We start from the raw sequence: 16,327 nt of genomic DNA on the forward strand, positions 1-16,327 counted from the left end.
GCAGATGAAGGAGACGGGTCAGGGCTCCTGCTCCTAAGCCCGCCCCTCCCAGGGGCTTTTGAGCGGTGGTTCTGCCTTGCAGCCCCCCTCACCTTCGGGACGCCAGCGGAGCCGGAACCCCCCGACCCCGGGCACGGAGTCCCAGGCCAGGCGCAGTGCCCGCGCCTCACTCTGCAGGAGCCTGAGTGAGCCTGGGGCAGGAGGAGCCACCGGCGCTGCAGGGAAAGGGAAAGGGAGGAGGGAGAGTCAGCCAGCTGAGAGTCAGGCCCCGCCCATTTCCCAGAGGATCCGCCCCCTCCAGGGGGCCCTTCCAAGCCATACGTGTGGTCACTATGAGGCTCACAGGCGCCCCCTCGCGGTTCCCTATCAGCGCAGTCACTCGGACTGTATAACTGACGCCTCCCTCCAGGCCTCCAATCTCAGCTGAATCCGTGTCTCCCGGGAGCATGCGGCTGCTCTCTGGGCCACCTACAGAGGGGAGATGACAAGAGGACAAAAACCGGGTGGGACAGGACCAGGGATATGGGGGACAGGGGCATGGAGTGGGGGTGATGGGACACACATGGCCAAGAACAGGGAATGACAAAGACTGTCGGTTACAGGCTTAGGGAGGTCAGACCTTCCCCATCACTCATTAAAGAGGGAGAGGGTTTGGGAGATGAGATCTTTTTGTGGGGGAGGGGGTTCCTAGGGTCAATGAAAGAGATCAAGGATCAGTGAAACACTGGGTGCCGGGAGAGGGTGAAATGAGTGGAGAGAATCGGGGTCTGGAGGCAGGATGAGATGGCTGGCCAGAGGATTTGGGGTCATACCGTCTCTTCTTCCCCACACCAGCCTGTAGGATGTGGCACCAGGGACTCCCACCCAGGTGACTCGGACAACATCACTGGATGAGTCAAGGATCTGTAGCCTGGACACGGCACCCACAGGCTCAGGGGCTGGGGGACGAGGGATCCAAGTCACAGAGGGGCCAGGATCATGGGATCACATGTCCAACTGGTATCAAGAGTAGGGCTGGGAGCATGAGAGGCCAGTTCAAAAGAGGGGGAGCTGAGGTGAATAGGGACTGGGGAGTTAAGGGTAATCAGTCCTGATTTGGGTCATCAGTCCAGAAGTGACCAGTCTGAGACGTGGCATAATCAATCAGTCACTGGAGAGAATGCCAGTCGGTCTGGGGAGTGTCTGGTCCGAGAGTCAGACTAGAGACAGCTTACCTGTCCTCACAGCCACAGAAGCAGCTGCCCCTTCTGAACTGCCCACCAGGGCAGTCACTCTGACTGTGTAGTCTGTGTTTGGCTCCAGCCCATCGAGTTTGGCTGTTGAAGCTTCCCCAGGGACTAGCTGGGATTGTTCTGGCCCTGGGAGACCAACAGTACATTCCAGCAGCGCTAGTGACTGCTAGCTGGACGATGACCCTCTCACCCTGGCCATCCAGGGACCCCTCTCCATAAAGAACAATTCCCCCCTCTCCAACCCCAACTAGACATTGAGTGCCCCCACATTAGTGGGGTGGCACAGGGATTTCCATACTGTCTGGATAACCCCCATTGCAGTGAGATGAACACTCACTGACCCACAAAAACAAGGCCCAACAGTCCCTGCCCCACCCAAACCTGCACCTCTTCCTGAGTGCCAAGAGATCCTATAGCTTGTGGCTCCTGGGACGCCAGTCCAGCTGATCCTGACAGATGAGCTCCCAGCATGAGTCACCCGAAGACCAGCCACAGATCCTGGAGAGTCTGGGGGAGACAAGGGGGTAGACTGGAGAGTCTGGGGGAAGGCATTAGTGGTAGCCGGAAAGAGGAGGTCTTGAAAGGAGACCAGGGGAAGCACAAGAAGGAAGAGTTTTAAGTGGGAGGAAACCACTGGAGCATTTGGGGGAGTTGAGGAGGGAGAGTCCAGGGGGAGGGGGTCAGGGTCTCACCTGTGAGGATGGTGATGACTGAGGGGGGACCCTGGTCAGCACCCCGTAGAGCAGACACTGAAACTTGGTATGTGGCCCCTGGCCGCAGCCCTCCAATGTCAAAGGATGTGGTATCTGCAGACAGGGTCCTGGAAGACTCATGGCCTAGATCCAAAGAAGAACGAATCCATTTGGAGATCCTCTTCCTTGTGTTCTGACCGACCTCGCCCACCCCATGGCCCCCTACAGGTCTCCAGTCTCCTTCCTTTCCCCACTCAGGTCAAGATCCTCACTTCCTCCCACCCCTACCCCTTCCCCTCAGGCTGAGCCAATGCCGTCCCACCCTGCCCTGCCATTGAGCCTCTCACCCACCCTGATTCTTCCCAACTAACCGTCTCTCAGCCGCCAGCTTAGCCGGTAACCACTAACTCCAGGCACTGTGCCCCAGGACACCTGGACCCGGCCCGGTTCTGATGCTACCACTCGAAGTCTAGGGACTCTGGGCAAGGGCTCAGGGTCTGTGTGAGCAGGGAGAGGGCTGACCTGAGACACTCCCTCCCACTGCTTCACACATTTGCCCATTTCATCATTATAGCCACCCCACCACCTCCAAGCCTCTAGGGCTAACAGAGCCTTTCACCCCCACCAGAGGCACCAGGAGTTCTAGCAGCCCTTGGAGGACAAACATCCGCATATCCCAGCCTCACCAAGACGAACAGTGAGGACGCCAGGAGGGCCTTCCCGGCTTCCTGCCAAGGCCGACACACGCACTACATAGCTCACACCAGGCTGGACTCTGTCCAGCTCAAAGCTTGTCTGGTCAGCAGGAAGTCTCTGTGTCTTCTCGGAGCCATCTAGAGGACCAGAAGAAGAAAGGCATAGAAACAGGGACAAGGGGACAGAAACACAAGTATGGGGACAGAGACTGTCACTGGACAGAAATATGCACACAAGGGCAAAGAAAGATACAGATACAGACAGAACAAGTGAGGGCTTGCATACATCATTCTGGATCCCTAGGAACAGAGTGGCAGGGGTGGAGGGTGGGGGCATGTCATTCTGGGATGGCCTTCTAGAGGGAGGAGCCCAATGGGAAGAAGGTTGGACTTGGAGGGGGAGATCGCTGGCTGAAGAGCAAGTGGGCAAATGTCTCCAGTCCCCAAGGAGGTGGAAAAACATGTCCCCCACTCACCTTGTGTGTTGCGTACCACAAAACGGTAACCAGTGGCCCCAGGCACAGAGCTCCAGACCACCCTAACCAGTCCCCTGGATGTGGATGTTTCAGCTACTCGTAAATCAGACACTCGGCCCAGGGCGGGTTCCAGCACTAAGTGGGAGTGGAGAATTCTTTTGGAATCCAGAGCCCTTCCCACTGGGCCCTAATAGGAACCTTTCCTAATAGGAGCATCATTGACCCCACACACACCGGGCCACCCCTTACTGCATCCTCACCCTGGGCTACACAGGGCCTCTCCCTGTGCCTACCTAAGATCTTACCCAGTGCCCACCAAGCTCACCAGTTTGAGAGATGGTAGCAGGTGTAGCAACTTCACGCCCCTCGTACAGGGTATAGAGTGTGAGCCGGTACTCGGTGCCTGGCTGCAGTCCCTGAATCTGGTAACTGGTCACATCCGTGGGCAGCACCACCGATTGTGTTGGCTCCGAGCCTGGCAGGGTAGATTCAAAGGCCTGAACATCTGAGCCAACCTTTTCTCACAAATTCCAGGGACCCACAGCTGCCAAATCTCCCCCTTGGACTGGGAGCTCCCTTAAGGCAGGGGATATGTCTCTTCCTCACATCAAGGGCTGCTTGAGGATAATGGCTGCTCCCTCTCCTTCAGTGGTCCCAAAGCCCCTCAGAGAGAGTCCTTGTGGCAAGGACTGTGTCTCTCCCTCATACTCAGAGCCAATCAAAAAACACTCTGAGAAGGATGGCTTCAGAGGGGGTGAATGGAATAGTTATGGTCCAGGCCCAGACTGCCCACTCTTCAACACTCTCCCACTATTTCTCACTAACCGCTCACTCGTCTCCACTCCAGTCTGTAGCCCTGGGCTTCAGGGATGTGGGTCCAGAATACTTGGATGGATGTGGGGCCCAAGATGACCGTCTGTAAGTTCTGAGTGATGCCCAGTTCTGGCCAAGGACACAGGAAAGTTCAGCACCTCGATGAACACTAGACCTCCCAACAAAGTCTAGGTCCCCTCTTCCCTCAAAGGCTCCCTTGGCCTAGCCAAAAGCAGAGCCCTTTAACCCTGATAACAGATACCTCTTCTCAACCTCACCTGTTCGGGCTGTCAATGAAGCAGAGGGCCCTGGCATCCGACCATGTAGAGGGGTCACAGTCACCACGTATTCTGTGTCTGGGCTCAGGCCCTTTAGAAGAGCAGATGATTGGCCCCGGCCAATGTCCAGTTGCTGGGAGGACCCACCTGGGGGAAGTATGGATATACTCAATGGAAGAAAAGGAGGGTAAGAGGCTAGGGTGGGAGAAAGAGAGCATGACTGAGACACAAGGGAGGAGAATATTCATAGCACAGTATGTCAGGGATCCCCCAGTTTCCCCGATACCCCTCCATCTTACTCTCTAAACTTCTCCAGGTCACTCGATAACCACTGGCTCCAGCCACAGCCCGCCAGGCCACAAGGAGGGTGTGGGCTGTGGCATTCTGGATAGAGATGATGGGCCCCTCTAGTGCAGCTGTGAAGGGGAAAGGGTCACTCAGAGGGGAAGGTAGCAACGGCAGGGAGTCAGAGGGCTTGCTTATAGGGATGAGATCAGAAGCTAAGGAAGCCAGTAGGAAACCCTGGGAAGAAGGCTGGAGGAATCAATGGGAGTAAAAGAGTCCTAGGTGAGGTATGCAGGTACAGGCTATGGGAATAAGGGAGAATATGGGGGTCAGTCATAGGTCCAGGCTGAGGGAGGAGTTAAGAAGCCTTGGGGGACCCCCCCAGGGGAAATCAATGAGAGATATCACTCACCAGTCTGGGCAGTCCCACTCACAGCCTCCCCAACACTGTTGGCATACTGGGCAACCACCGTCACCTGGTACTCAGTCTGTGGCCGCAAACCTTGCAGCCGGACTCTCGTCTCCCCTGCTGGCACAGTCACCTGCTCCCAGGGAACACAGGACTCGGTGTTGGCTGTTCCTCTGCCTCTGGGTCCCCTGGTTGCTCCCAAGCCTTCACTCCTCTTTGCTCCTTACCTCTTGCCGCTGGTCAGGCACAGGCTGTCCTAGCCCAGTGAGAGGGACATACTGGACCTTGTAACTGACCACAGGACCACTAGCTGCTGTCCATTCAGCCAAGAGGGATTCACTGCTTGCCTGTGATAGCACCAGATCTCGGGGACCAGAGGGGAGGCCCTCCGCTGCAGGGAGACAGAGGGCATCATCTGTGAGGACTATGGCAGACAACCCCCTCACCCATTCCCCAAAGTGACTGGTAGACACGCCCAGAGGTCAACGTCAAGAAGTAGGATGCCGTTCAAACTCAGGACAAAATGGCGGCTGCCTTGGACTAGAGAAGCCACAGGTTTGGTGGGAAGAGAGCTGGTCCTGAAGGCAGATCCTGTGACCTTGACTCTGACACTTATCTTTGCGACCTTGGACAAGTCAACCCCCCTGGCTGAGCTTCCATCTCCTCATCTGCAAAATGAGGAGACTGGATGATCTCTAAGGTCCGTCTCATCTCTAAATCCTACACTGCTAAGAATCAGACCTGGGATTTGAACCCAGTTTTCATAACTTCAGGTACAGTGCTGTTGTTTCTCATTAGGCCACCCTTCTTCTCCTTGTTCAAGGCAGAAGCTCTCCTCCTTGGAGTCTGGGGAAAAGTTGTTCAGAGATTGCCTGAGGTCACCCTAGCTCTGGGCATGACCCTGCCATCCCCTCAAGTTACCATCCTCTGTCTCCTCTTCACACTCCATTGAAAGACTCATCCCTCCACCCTTTCTTATCCATTTTCATTGTTAGTCACCCTCCCCTTCTTTGGGGTTTTTTGTTTTTTGGGGTTTTTTTTGTTTTTTTTTGGAGGGGGGGAAAGCAGGGCAGTTGGGGTTAAGTGACTTGCCCAAGGTCACACAGCTAGTAAGTGTGTCAAGTGTCTGAGGTCAAATTTGAACTCAGGTCCTCCTGACTCCAAGGCCGGTGCTCTACTCACTGCACCGCCTAGCTGCCCCCTCCCACTTCTTAATGCTCTCTCCTACTGACTCCTGTGATGCTCCTCTCAGTTATTTTCCTATTTGCTTGACCCCCTCCTCAGTCTCCTTCACTGGTTCTCCATCCTCTTCTCAACCCCTAAACCTCTCTGTCCTGTGCCCTCTGCCATTCCCTAAACTGTCTTGGTGACCTCATCCACTTCTCCAATTATCTGCTTCTTCAATGCATACAGTCATCATACAGATGACTCCCAAATCTATAAATACTCAGTTCCAATCTCTTTCCTGAATTGATAAGTCAACCGATTGACAAGGATTTACAACTATGTGCCAGGCCACTGCGCTAGGCACTAGGGATACAAAATCAAAAATGAAAGAATTCCTGCCTTTAAGGAGGTTACATTCTAGGGGGGGAGGGAAGATGAGATACATATAAACTAGAAGGTGATGGGGGGGACGGTGAGACAGAGGGCGCTAGCTCTGAGGAAATCAGCAAATGCTTCACATAGAACATATTGATTGAGCAGAATTTTGAAAGAAACAAGGGATCCCATGAGGCAGAAGTGGGATCACAAGTCAGAGTTGGAGGAGAGCCGCTGCAGAGGAACCAAGATGGAAAACGAAGTGTGGCATGTGTGAGGAGCAGCAAGGAAGCCGGGATAGCTGGACCGTAGACTGAGCGAAATGGAGAGTAATGTATGATAAGGTTGGAAGGGTAAATTGGGACAAGTTTGTGAAGGGCTTTAAAAGCTAAACAGAGGAATCTATATTTGATCCCAGATGCAAAGAGGAGACACTGGAGTCTATTGAGGAGGTAAGTGGTAGACTCTAGGACTTTAGGAGAATTAACTTTGGTGGATGCGAGGAGAGATTTAAATCAATGAGGAAGCTATTGAAATAGTCTAGGCAAGTGACAGGGTCGGAACCCTAGTCTCCCAGCTGCCTGCTGGACATCACCAGGCTGCCCCACCAGAATTTCAAATTAGCATTCAAAAGAAAACTAGTGATTTTCCTCCTAAACCAACTGCTCCGAGTCTTTACTTCCCTGGTTCCACTGGTGAAACCACCATCTATCTCCCCAGAGCCTCAGGCTTGAACCCTCAAAATCATCTCATCCTTCCCTTTCTCTCACCCTCCACAGTGGAGAAGTCCGGGCAATTCTATCTCCTCAGCATCTCCCACATCCAGTACCTTAGCTCCACTCTCATCATCATCAGCTTAGAGCAGGCCCTCCAAATCATTATAATCTCCTCTTATTTGGTTTCTGTGTTTCCAGTCTCTCCCTCTCCAATCTATTCTCCACATAGCTGCCTTCTTAAGGCATAGGTCTAACCAAGCACTGACCCTCTCAAAAGAAAAAAAAAAGTCAATGGCTCCCCATTGCCCCTGGAAAAAAATGTGAACACTTTAATCTGACATTAAGGCCCTTCACAATTCAACTCTAACCTGCCTTTCCAGCCTCATTTCACGTTAGAGTACAAGTATACTCTGACCAGACTGCAATTCTCTTAAGTCAACATACCATCTCCCACTTCCACATCCCACACCTGTAATGGCCTCCATCTTTATCTCTACTTTTCTAAATTCTTATCTTCTGCCAAAGCCTAACTCAGGTACCACCTCCTCCATGGTGCCTTCCCTGATTTCCAAGTTGAAAGTATTCTTTTCCTTCTCCAGTTTCCTAGAGCTCTTTGTCTGGCCATCTTCATTGTTCCCACCACCACTATCTTCTATTATCCATGTGTTGTATCCCACCCCATCCCTACCACCCAGTAGAATGTATGCTCCCTGAGGGTACAGAGTCATTCTTTTTTCCTTTGGACCTTCAGAGATGGGCACTGTGCCTTCCACAGACAGAGGGGCAGGCGGTGGACATGTGATTTCATTACTATAGGGCAACAGTTCTCAAAGTGTGGTTAGGAGACCCTTGAGGGTCCATGAAGTCAAAACTATCTTCATAATAATATTAATAGGTTTTCGCTTCTACTGTGGCGAGTATATAACCTACATAAACAAGAGTTTCTGGCAGGGTCCTCAATTTTTAAGAGTATAAAGAGGACCTGAGACCAAAAAGTTTGATAACTCTTAGTATAGGGAACCTCCGCAGGAGGAAACTCCCCCTAATAATGCTGGTCAGCCCCTTCTCTAGCTTTGAGGCCAACTTTCTATCCACCACACCAGGCTGCCCAACTCACAGAAGATGCTAAATAAATGCCTACAGCACAGATATATGCACCGAGCACTTAAGAAATGCCTGTTGACTGACTGTCGAATGAACAGATGGATCAGGTGGCACCAAGCTTGAGGGGCAATAAGAAAACCTCACTTCTCCAGGGGCAAAAGGGGCTGAAAGCACAAACACAGCTGAGTTCACAAGGTGGAGGTAGTGTGAGTAAGAATGATAATAGTTCCCATTTCTATAACACTTTATCCCATACTTTATAAGCCACAACCCTGTGAGGTAGACAGTGCAAGTATTATTAGGCCCATTTTACAGATAAGAAAACTGAGGCCAAAAAAACCCACCACAAATGAAGTGACTTGTCCAAGATCACACAGCTATAACGTGTCAAAGTGGAAACTCAGACTCAAGTCTCTCCTAACTCCAAGCCCCGTGCTCTTGCCACTACACTACACTGCCTTTTTAACCCTTAAGGGTTGGGACCCGGAGGAGGGTCCTGCAGATTAGAAAGGGGTATAACTGTTTATACACCAGGTTAGAGAATCAGAGAACCATAGAATCTCAGAGCTAGAATCTAGAAGGAAATTAGGAAGAGGAAAAAGGGTAAGGGACAATTCTGAGTTCAGTCGGATGACTCTCCAGCTCTAGACCTCTACTTCTAAGCACCATCTTCTCTCTCCTCCTTCCCAGAGGTATCTCTACTCCTCACTAAAGCTAATCCCTCTCCCTGTGCCCTCAATTCCACCCCCTCCTGCCTCTACTGTCTCTTTGATATCCACCTTCAGCCCCACCTTCTCCACGGGCTTCTCCCCATTTGTCTGCAAATATGTTCAGGCCTTCCCAATCCTAAAAACAACTTCTCCTCCACCCAGCCACTCTCCTCCAGCCAGGGCCCATCTCTCTTCTTCCCAGAACCATTTCACCTACATTGACTGCCCTCAATAGCCTTTTCTTCCTCAAGCCCCTGCAGCCTGGCTTTGGCAACCCCAACCCTTGGGAATGTGCTCTTTCTAATGTCACCAAGGACTTACGAGTTGCTGGATCCCACGGCCCATTTTCCAGTCCTTGTTTTCCTTGATCTTTCTCTTGTTTTTGGACATGCTAACCACCCCTTTCCTGCTGCACACTGTCTTTCCTTGGCTGCAGAGACTGTACATGCTCCTGGTTCTCCTCCTGCACCTCTGCCTGTCTCTTCTCTGCCTCTTTCGCCGTTTCCTCTCCCCAACCCCTAAGGCAGCTGTTCCCCACGGCTCTGTCCTGGGCTCTCTTTTGCTCTTTCCACTCTCCCTTGATGACAATCTCATTCCCTCTGGTGACTTGTGCTGCTGCCTCTATGTAGACAGCTCCCAAACCTGAGTTCCAGACATCAATATTACCAGGATATTCCACAAACACCTCAGACCCAACATGTCCAAAGCAGAGCCCCTTATCTTTCCCCCTAAGCCTGCTTCTCCTTCTGACTGCATTCTCTCTGCCTATGGCACCACTATTCATCAGGTCTCCCCTGTTCCTGACCTTGGTGCTCTCTTTGATTCTTCTGCCTCCTCACCACTCAGCTCCAATGAGTAACCCAGCTCTGGGGTGTCTATCTCTGTAACATCCATCTCCTCTCTACTCTTGCTCCCATCCCCCCGGCACAAGCCCCTGTCAGTCCCTGACTAGACAATTGTAGAGGCCTTTCCTCTCCCACCCCACCAGCCCCCCGCTGCCAATCCATCCTGCACATGCTGCCTGAATAACCTTCCTAGCACATAGATCTGACCATGTCGCTCCTTTGCACAGAAATCTTCAGTGGCTCCATATGGACTCCTAAATAAAGTTCCAATTCCTCTACCTGGATCTCAAACCTTCTATAAGCTGATTCTACTCTCCTTTTCTAGTCTTACCTCATATAATTTGCAGGCACCATTTCCTAGTAAGATTCACCACCCCCAGGGGGCAGCAAGATGGTGCTGTGAGTAGAGCGCAGGCCCTGGAGTCAGAAGGACCTGAGTTCAAATTTGGCCTCAGACACTTGACACACTTACTAGCTGTGTGACCTTGAGCAAGTCACTTAACCCCAATTGCCCTGCCTTGCCCCCTGCAAGAAAAAAAAAAAAGATTCAGCACCTCTTGTACTCATCCCTCAGTATCCCACGTCTTCACAAGGCTGTCCCCTATGCCTGGAATGCCCACTTTTCCCTCTTTGCCCCTTGAAATCTCTGTTGTTGTTATTCAGTCATTTCAGTCTTGTCCGACTGACTCTCTGCGATCCCGTCTGGGGTTTTCTTGGCAAAGATAGTGGAACGGCTTGCCATTTCCTTCTCCAGATCACTTTACAGTTGAGGAAACTGGGGCAAATAGGGTTAAGTGACCTGTCCAGGGTCACACAGAGTCTGGATTTGAGCTCAGGAAGATGGGTCTTCCTGACTTCAAGCCCAGCACCTACCCACTCCCCTACTGAGCTGTCCTTGAAATCTTACCTTTCACTTAAGCATCATCAACCTAAGCTGGCAGGTACCTTAGAGATCACCTAACGCAACCCTCTCATTTTAGACAAGGGAATTGCAGCTTGGGTTAAGTGACTTTCCCAGGGTCACTCAGGGAGTTAAGTAGTGGAATCTATGCTAGTCCAACTTAAATGAGGAAACAGACCCAGAAGGGGAAAGGGTCCCTACAGTATGATGGAAGAGAATGGATCTGAAGTCCAGATATCTGGGCTCTAACGCCAGCTGTGTGACCTCGGCCAAGCCATTGTTCTCTGGGACTCTGTTTCCTCATCTGCAAAAGGACTAGGTGGCCTCAAAGGGCCCTTCCAGATTTAACTCTATGATCCCAAGGAACGGATCCAAGTTCCAAACCCTGTGGGTTGGGTCTATAAACATCATTCTCCTTTTGTAAGCGGAGGAATCTTGACACTGGATTGGCAAGCCTGGGATGTAACACTCCTGTAGGATTCTCTAGTGACGTTCTTAATGTTTGTGGACTACCTCCCTACCAGACCGTCAGCTTCCATCTAATCTGTACCTGCCCTGAGACTGAGCAAGCCCAGTGCTCTGCTTACGGAAGGCGCAGAATAGTAAGTTGAAGAACAGTTGGTGAAGCTGAGATCCCTTCCTGATTCTCACACCAAGGTTCTCTCCATTTCAGTTAGGTGTGGAATGTGTTTGGGGGCAGGGAGAAGACAGTAGTCCTGGCGGTAGAGAGGAGAGGACCCCTGGGTAATTTAGTGGAGACCAGGAAGGTCCTGGAGCATGGAGGGATCCCGTACTCACGGGGCAGGATCTGGGGGGTGCCCCCCGTGGTGGTGCAGACTCGACGGGACACAAGGGGCAGCAGGGTGCTGAGGATGCCAAAGTCATTGACAAAGTAGAAGAAGACATCAGGTGGTTCTGAAGCTGCTCGTCGAAGTTCTCCCTGGTCAGCATTTTTGATCCCTGGGCAGGGGAGGGTACAGGGCATCCAGAGGGCGAATTTCAGGTCAGGTGCCCTGTGCCCCTCCCCTAGTACCCCCCACAACCCTTATGGCCCTACTCACCCACTGCAAACACCTTCACCCCCTGCCCCTTCAGCCTCTGAGCAGCAGGTTCCACCTGGTCCTGAGACTTGCCGTCGGTGATGAGAATGCAGACCTAGAAGCAGAGGCAGGTGGAATCAGGGTTGGGGTGGAGTCAGCCAGGTTCACAGGTAGCCAAGGTAAGAGGTGAAGGGATAGAAATGGCTATGGCCTCCAGGGTCGGTATGTAGAGGCCAAGGATGGGTGAGGTCAGCCAGGGTTAGGGACTGGAAGACAGAGTAGGCCAGAGTCAGAGCTTGGGGTCAGTCAAGACTCTGAATAATCAAAGAGCATTTATTAAGCACCTACTACATGCCAGGTGCTGGGCTAGGCACTAGGTATTCAAAGACAAAAACAAAATAGTACTTGCCTTTATAGAGGTTACATTCTACTAAGGAGATACACAGATGTGTGAATATAAAATATATACAAAGTATATACAAGGCAGCACTAGTATTTAGAGAGGTCAGGAAAGGCTTCATGTAGAAGGTGGCACTTGAGCTGAGTTTTAAACAGAGATTCTAAGAGGGAGGCTGAGGGCACACCAGACTGGAGGGCAAGCAAGACCAGGCCACAGAGACAAGAGGTAGAGGGTGGTGAGTAAGGAATGCAAGAAAACCACTTCGGCTACACTAGAGAATGACCAGAGAGGAGTGATGTATAATAAGGCTGGAAAGGTGGTTTGGGGCCAGATTGTAAAGGATTTCAGATGCTAAAGAAAGGAGTTTGTATTGGATCCTAACAAAAGAGGGCTTCAGGAGTTCACTGAGAAGTAGAACAAATGTGATTTAGGAAAATTACTTTGGCATCTGTGTGGAAGATGGATTGGAGCAGGAAAACCAACTAGGAGTCTACTGTAATAATCCAGGAAAGAAGGGATGGGGCTTGAGTTAGGGTAGTGGCTGTGTGAGTAGAGAGAAGGAACAGACCCAGACTCCCTAAATCACCCAGGAGTCCTCTCCTCCCAACCACCTGGAAGGGATGTTGACAGAACCTACAAGACTTCCAACTGATAGGATATGGGGGTCAAGGATGACCCTAAGAGGTCAAGGATAACTCTGAGGTCTTGAACTTGAGTGACTGGAACAATGACAGAAGTAGTGAAGTAGAGAAAAGCAGTAGGTTTGAGGGGAAAGTGATGAGTTCTGTTTTGAATACATCAAGTTTCAGATACCTATGGCATATCCAGTTGGAAATAGCTAATAGGCAGTTGGTGATGTGGGAATAAAGTTCAAGAAAGATTGAGGCTAGATATATAGATCTGGGATCTACAGATCTACATCTCTCTACAGAGACAGACCTATCTATAGAGAGAGAGAAAGAGAGAGAGAGAGAGAAAGAGAGAGAGAAAGAGAGAGAGAGAGAGAGATCATCTGCATAGAGATGAAAACTAATCCTACAGATGCTGATGAGGTCTCGAAGTGAGAGAGTATAGAGAGAAAAGGGCATAGGACAGAACCTTAGAATAGACCAGAGGTAGGGGAGCTATATGGATAATGATCCTGTAAAGGAGTTGGAGAAGGAGAACCAAGAAACCAGTGTCACAAAGACCCAGAGAGAAGGAAGTGTTCAGGAGGAAAGGGTGGTCAAGTGCCAAATGTTACATACAGCAAAGCCAATGAGGATGAGGCTTGAAAAAATTGACCATTAGCCTGGTCAGTTAAGGAATTGTTGGTACTTTTGGAGAGGGTAGTTTCAATCAAGTGATGAGGTCAGAAGCCAGACTGTCAAGACAGTGCCAGCCAGGTTCAAGAGTCAGGGTCAACCCATATCAGGAGATGAGACTCCCCTGGTAGGGGAAGGGGAAGGGCTGAGGGTGGGACCATAGGCATCAAATATAAGGTTGTAATGTATGAGGAAGAAGTATGGGTTAGGGGCCAGGAAAAGGTCAGATTTGGAAGAATGGGAGAAACTCTAAGAGATGAAGAGAACTGAGACAGAGATTGGAAGCAAAAAAAATGGGGGTGGGGTGGGCATAGTGTAAGGCTCACCTTGGGGACACCAGGCCGGGCAAGCCGAGGCAGAAAGATGTGGTCTGCAACATGTCGGAATCCAGCCCCAGTGCGAGTGTTTCCTCCCTTGTAGGTGAGCTCCCGAACTGCTTGGATCACATCATTACCAGAACCATAGGTATCCAGGCCAAACTCAGTCCTTGGGGGCAGAGGTAAAGGAAGAGGAGGGAGTCCATTGAGGAAAAGAGGCTTCTCTGATGCTCTGAAGGCTCATTACAGATTTGGGGTCTCAAAGTATCTGGGAATCTCTGGGAGTTTCTAAGTGTCAAACAAGTCTCTGAGAGTCTTAGGAGTCCTAGGAGATGTTGGGGGGTGGGGACACTAGGAATCTCTGGGAATCTGTGAGGGTCCTAGGTGGCCCAGCCCTCACCGTGGGTCATCACTGTACTGCACCACACTGAAGCGGACACCAGAAGCCCCTACGACCTCAGTGAAGGGAAGCACCAGCCCCTCCATGAAGGCCCGAACTTCTCGAAAGTTGTTTCGGCCAATGGAGGAGGATCCATCCAGCAGGAAGACGATGTCAGCAGCATAGAGGTTGGTGCAGATCACTAGGGGTAGGGACATAAGCTCATAGGACTCAGGGGATACCAATCAGTGGGGAAGAATAGTGGCTTCAGGAACACATGTGATGTGGAGAGGTAGGACATGGAAAATGACTGGGGACAGAGGAAGTGGAGTACATGGGACACAGAGGAACATAGAGAAACATAAGGGGACTGGGGACATAGGATTCAGGAACACAGGACATGAAGGATTTGGGTCAGTGGGAGCCATAGATCATGGGGGACACACGTGTCTTAGGACTTAATGGACACACGGAGGAACATAGATCACAGAACTTTGAAAGACACGAATCACAGTAGGCATAGGACGTGAGGAGGAACAAAACACAGGGGACAGAGGTCCTAGGTAGGGAGATACCTGGAGGTACTCCTTCAGTGGTGTCATCCCCCCACCCCCTTCCCCGGGGTACCAGCACTCTGCCCTAATCCCATCCCATTTAAGGTGTCTCCTAGAGAGGACGTGGATTCATGTGCATATATATAAATCAGGACCTGAAGATGGAAAGAGAATAACTGGGACCTGGGGCTGGGGCTGGGCTGGAGCTGTAAGTTTGGGGGTGGATCCCTCACCTCCTCCCAGGCCTGTGGGGAAGGCAGAGTTTGAGAAGTCTCAAGTTCAATAAGGGTTTAGGGGAATTTAGCTATTAGCGGGGCTTGGGGACTCAGATAGAAGGAACAGGGTCTTGAGGTCTGTCCATACCTCGACCTCTCTCTCCCTGTCCTTTCACTGGCACCAACAGGACTCCTAGGAGCTGGACAGTGAACAGGAACCAGGGCTTCATCCTGAGGAGGCAACATTGGAGCAGAGGAATCAGGGTGCTTTCTAACAGAACTTCACCAGGAGAAAACACTTCCTGTCTTGGCCTCCTCTTTCTGCCTTTATGGAATGGAGGGATTGAACTACATAGCCCCTAAGATCCTTTCCAGCTTCTTCTCAGCAGCCCCTGTCCCCTGCCACATCTGGTTTGTGTCTGACGTGTAAGGGGAGGGGGACAGGTAATGCCACAGACCATCCCTCCCCTCAGATCCCGAGCAAAAGTTTGAGAGAGGGATTCGCGCCCCTGAGGAGCTAGCATCATAGGGAAGAGGCAGGAAGGATGTGGACCGGACCCCTGACCGCCCACCCATCTCAGACCGCAAGGGGTTTTCTTGAGGGGAGGAGGTTGGGAAGAGTCGGGGTATACTTGGGAGGCTCGGGGTGCCAGGAGGAGCTTAGAAGAAGCAATAAGGAGGTAGGGGTAGGCTTCTGGGGGTTTCTCTCTGGCTGAGGAAAAGGGTGATTTCTAGGAGGGGGAGGTCTCTCCGGGATTTCTCAGTGAGGAGTATGCGTGGGCACATCTCTCAGGGTCCTCCTCTGAAAGGGTCTCTTTCTCTGGGGAAGTTTCCCGGGGTGTCTCCCTGGGAGGTTCTTCTCCAGGAGAATCACTGGGTGGAGGTGGGGTGGGGGTGGAGGGGAAGGTCACGGGAGCAACAGGAGCGAGGTGGGTAAGCAGCCCGAACACCCCGCAGTCAAATTCTGGGCGGCCTTCTGGGGAGTAGAGAGGAGGAAACAGAGTTCCACTCTCTCCATCACACCCACCCCCGGGTCCGGACTGTTACCTGGAGCTGTCCATCTGTCCAGAGCTCAGCAGGGCCAGCTCGGTCCTCCGCTGCCCCCGCAGTCTCTCTCCGCTGAAGAAAAGTCCCCGAGATCCCACGGGGCGGGGGCGGGGAGGAGCAGGGCGGACCCAGGCAGGCCGGCCCCCCGCCCAAAACCGCCCTGCTCCTTCCCTCGGACAAATCCCGTCCTAGCCGCCGCCCGGGGAGGGAGCTGGGTCCCCCTCTCCACACCCCTTCCCGCCCCGGGCCGGCCTGGGCACGGGAAGGAGGTCTGTCAATGTCCCGAAAGCTGGGGCCTGAGGCTCCCCTCCCCAGACCGCAGTCATCACGCCCCCCCAACCACGCCCCCTCTGCCCCCCTGCCCCGTCCCCAT

General features: G+C 52.1%; 1 protein-coding gene across 1 annotated transcript in view; it reads right to left on the bottom strand.

Moving 5' to 3' along the window:
- COL7A1 (collagen type VII alpha 1 chain) overlaps positions 1 to 15,968 on the bottom strand; it is a 60,111-nt gene extending 44,143 nt beyond the window's left edge. Inside the window, exons 1-21 of the mRNA XM_036738329.1 lie at positions 15,955 to 15,968; positions 15,056 to 15,138; positions 14,160 to 14,340; positions 13,769 to 13,928; positions 11,760 to 11,853; positions 11,497 to 11,658; positions 5,108 to 5,271; positions 4,884 to 5,013; positions 4,486 to 4,602; positions 4,187 to 4,333; positions 3,921 to 4,037; positions 3,421 to 3,570; positions 3,096 to 3,230; positions 2,611 to 2,757; positions 2,296 to 2,421; positions 1,925 to 2,068; positions 1,620 to 1,739; positions 1,215 to 1,358; positions 813 to 938; positions 322 to 468; positions 93 to 215 (exon numbers count right to left, since the gene is read on the bottom strand). Coding sequence (XP_036594224.1) covers positions 93 to 215; positions 322 to 468; positions 813 to 938; positions 1,215 to 1,358; positions 1,620 to 1,739; positions 1,925 to 2,068; positions 2,296 to 2,421; positions 2,611 to 2,757; positions 3,096 to 3,230; positions 3,421 to 3,570; positions 3,921 to 4,037; positions 4,187 to 4,333; positions 4,486 to 4,602; positions 4,884 to 5,013; positions 5,108 to 5,271; positions 11,497 to 11,658; positions 11,760 to 11,853; positions 13,769 to 13,928; positions 14,160 to 14,340; positions 15,056 to 15,138; positions 15,955 to 15,968 — 2,731 coding nt within the window. The remainder of the gene's footprint in view (positions 1 to 92; positions 216 to 321; positions 469 to 812; positions 939 to 1,214; positions 1,359 to 1,619; positions 1,740 to 1,924; positions 2,069 to 2,295; positions 2,422 to 2,610; positions 2,758 to 3,095; positions 3,231 to 3,420; positions 3,571 to 3,920; positions 4,038 to 4,186; positions 4,334 to 4,485; positions 4,603 to 4,883; positions 5,014 to 5,107; positions 5,272 to 11,496; positions 11,659 to 11,759; positions 11,854 to 13,768; positions 13,929 to 14,159; positions 14,341 to 15,055; positions 15,139 to 15,954) is intronic.
- Between the last annotated feature and the right edge of the window lie 359 nt (positions 15,969 to 16,327).

This window comes from Trichosurus vulpecula, chromosome 9 (assembly GCF_011100635.1).
Source record: "Trichosurus vulpecula isolate mTriVul1 chromosome 9, mTriVul1.pri, whole genome shotgun sequence".
Lineage (NCBI taxonomy): Eukaryota > Metazoa > Chordata > Mammalia > Diprotodontia > Phalangeridae > Trichosurus > Trichosurus vulpecula.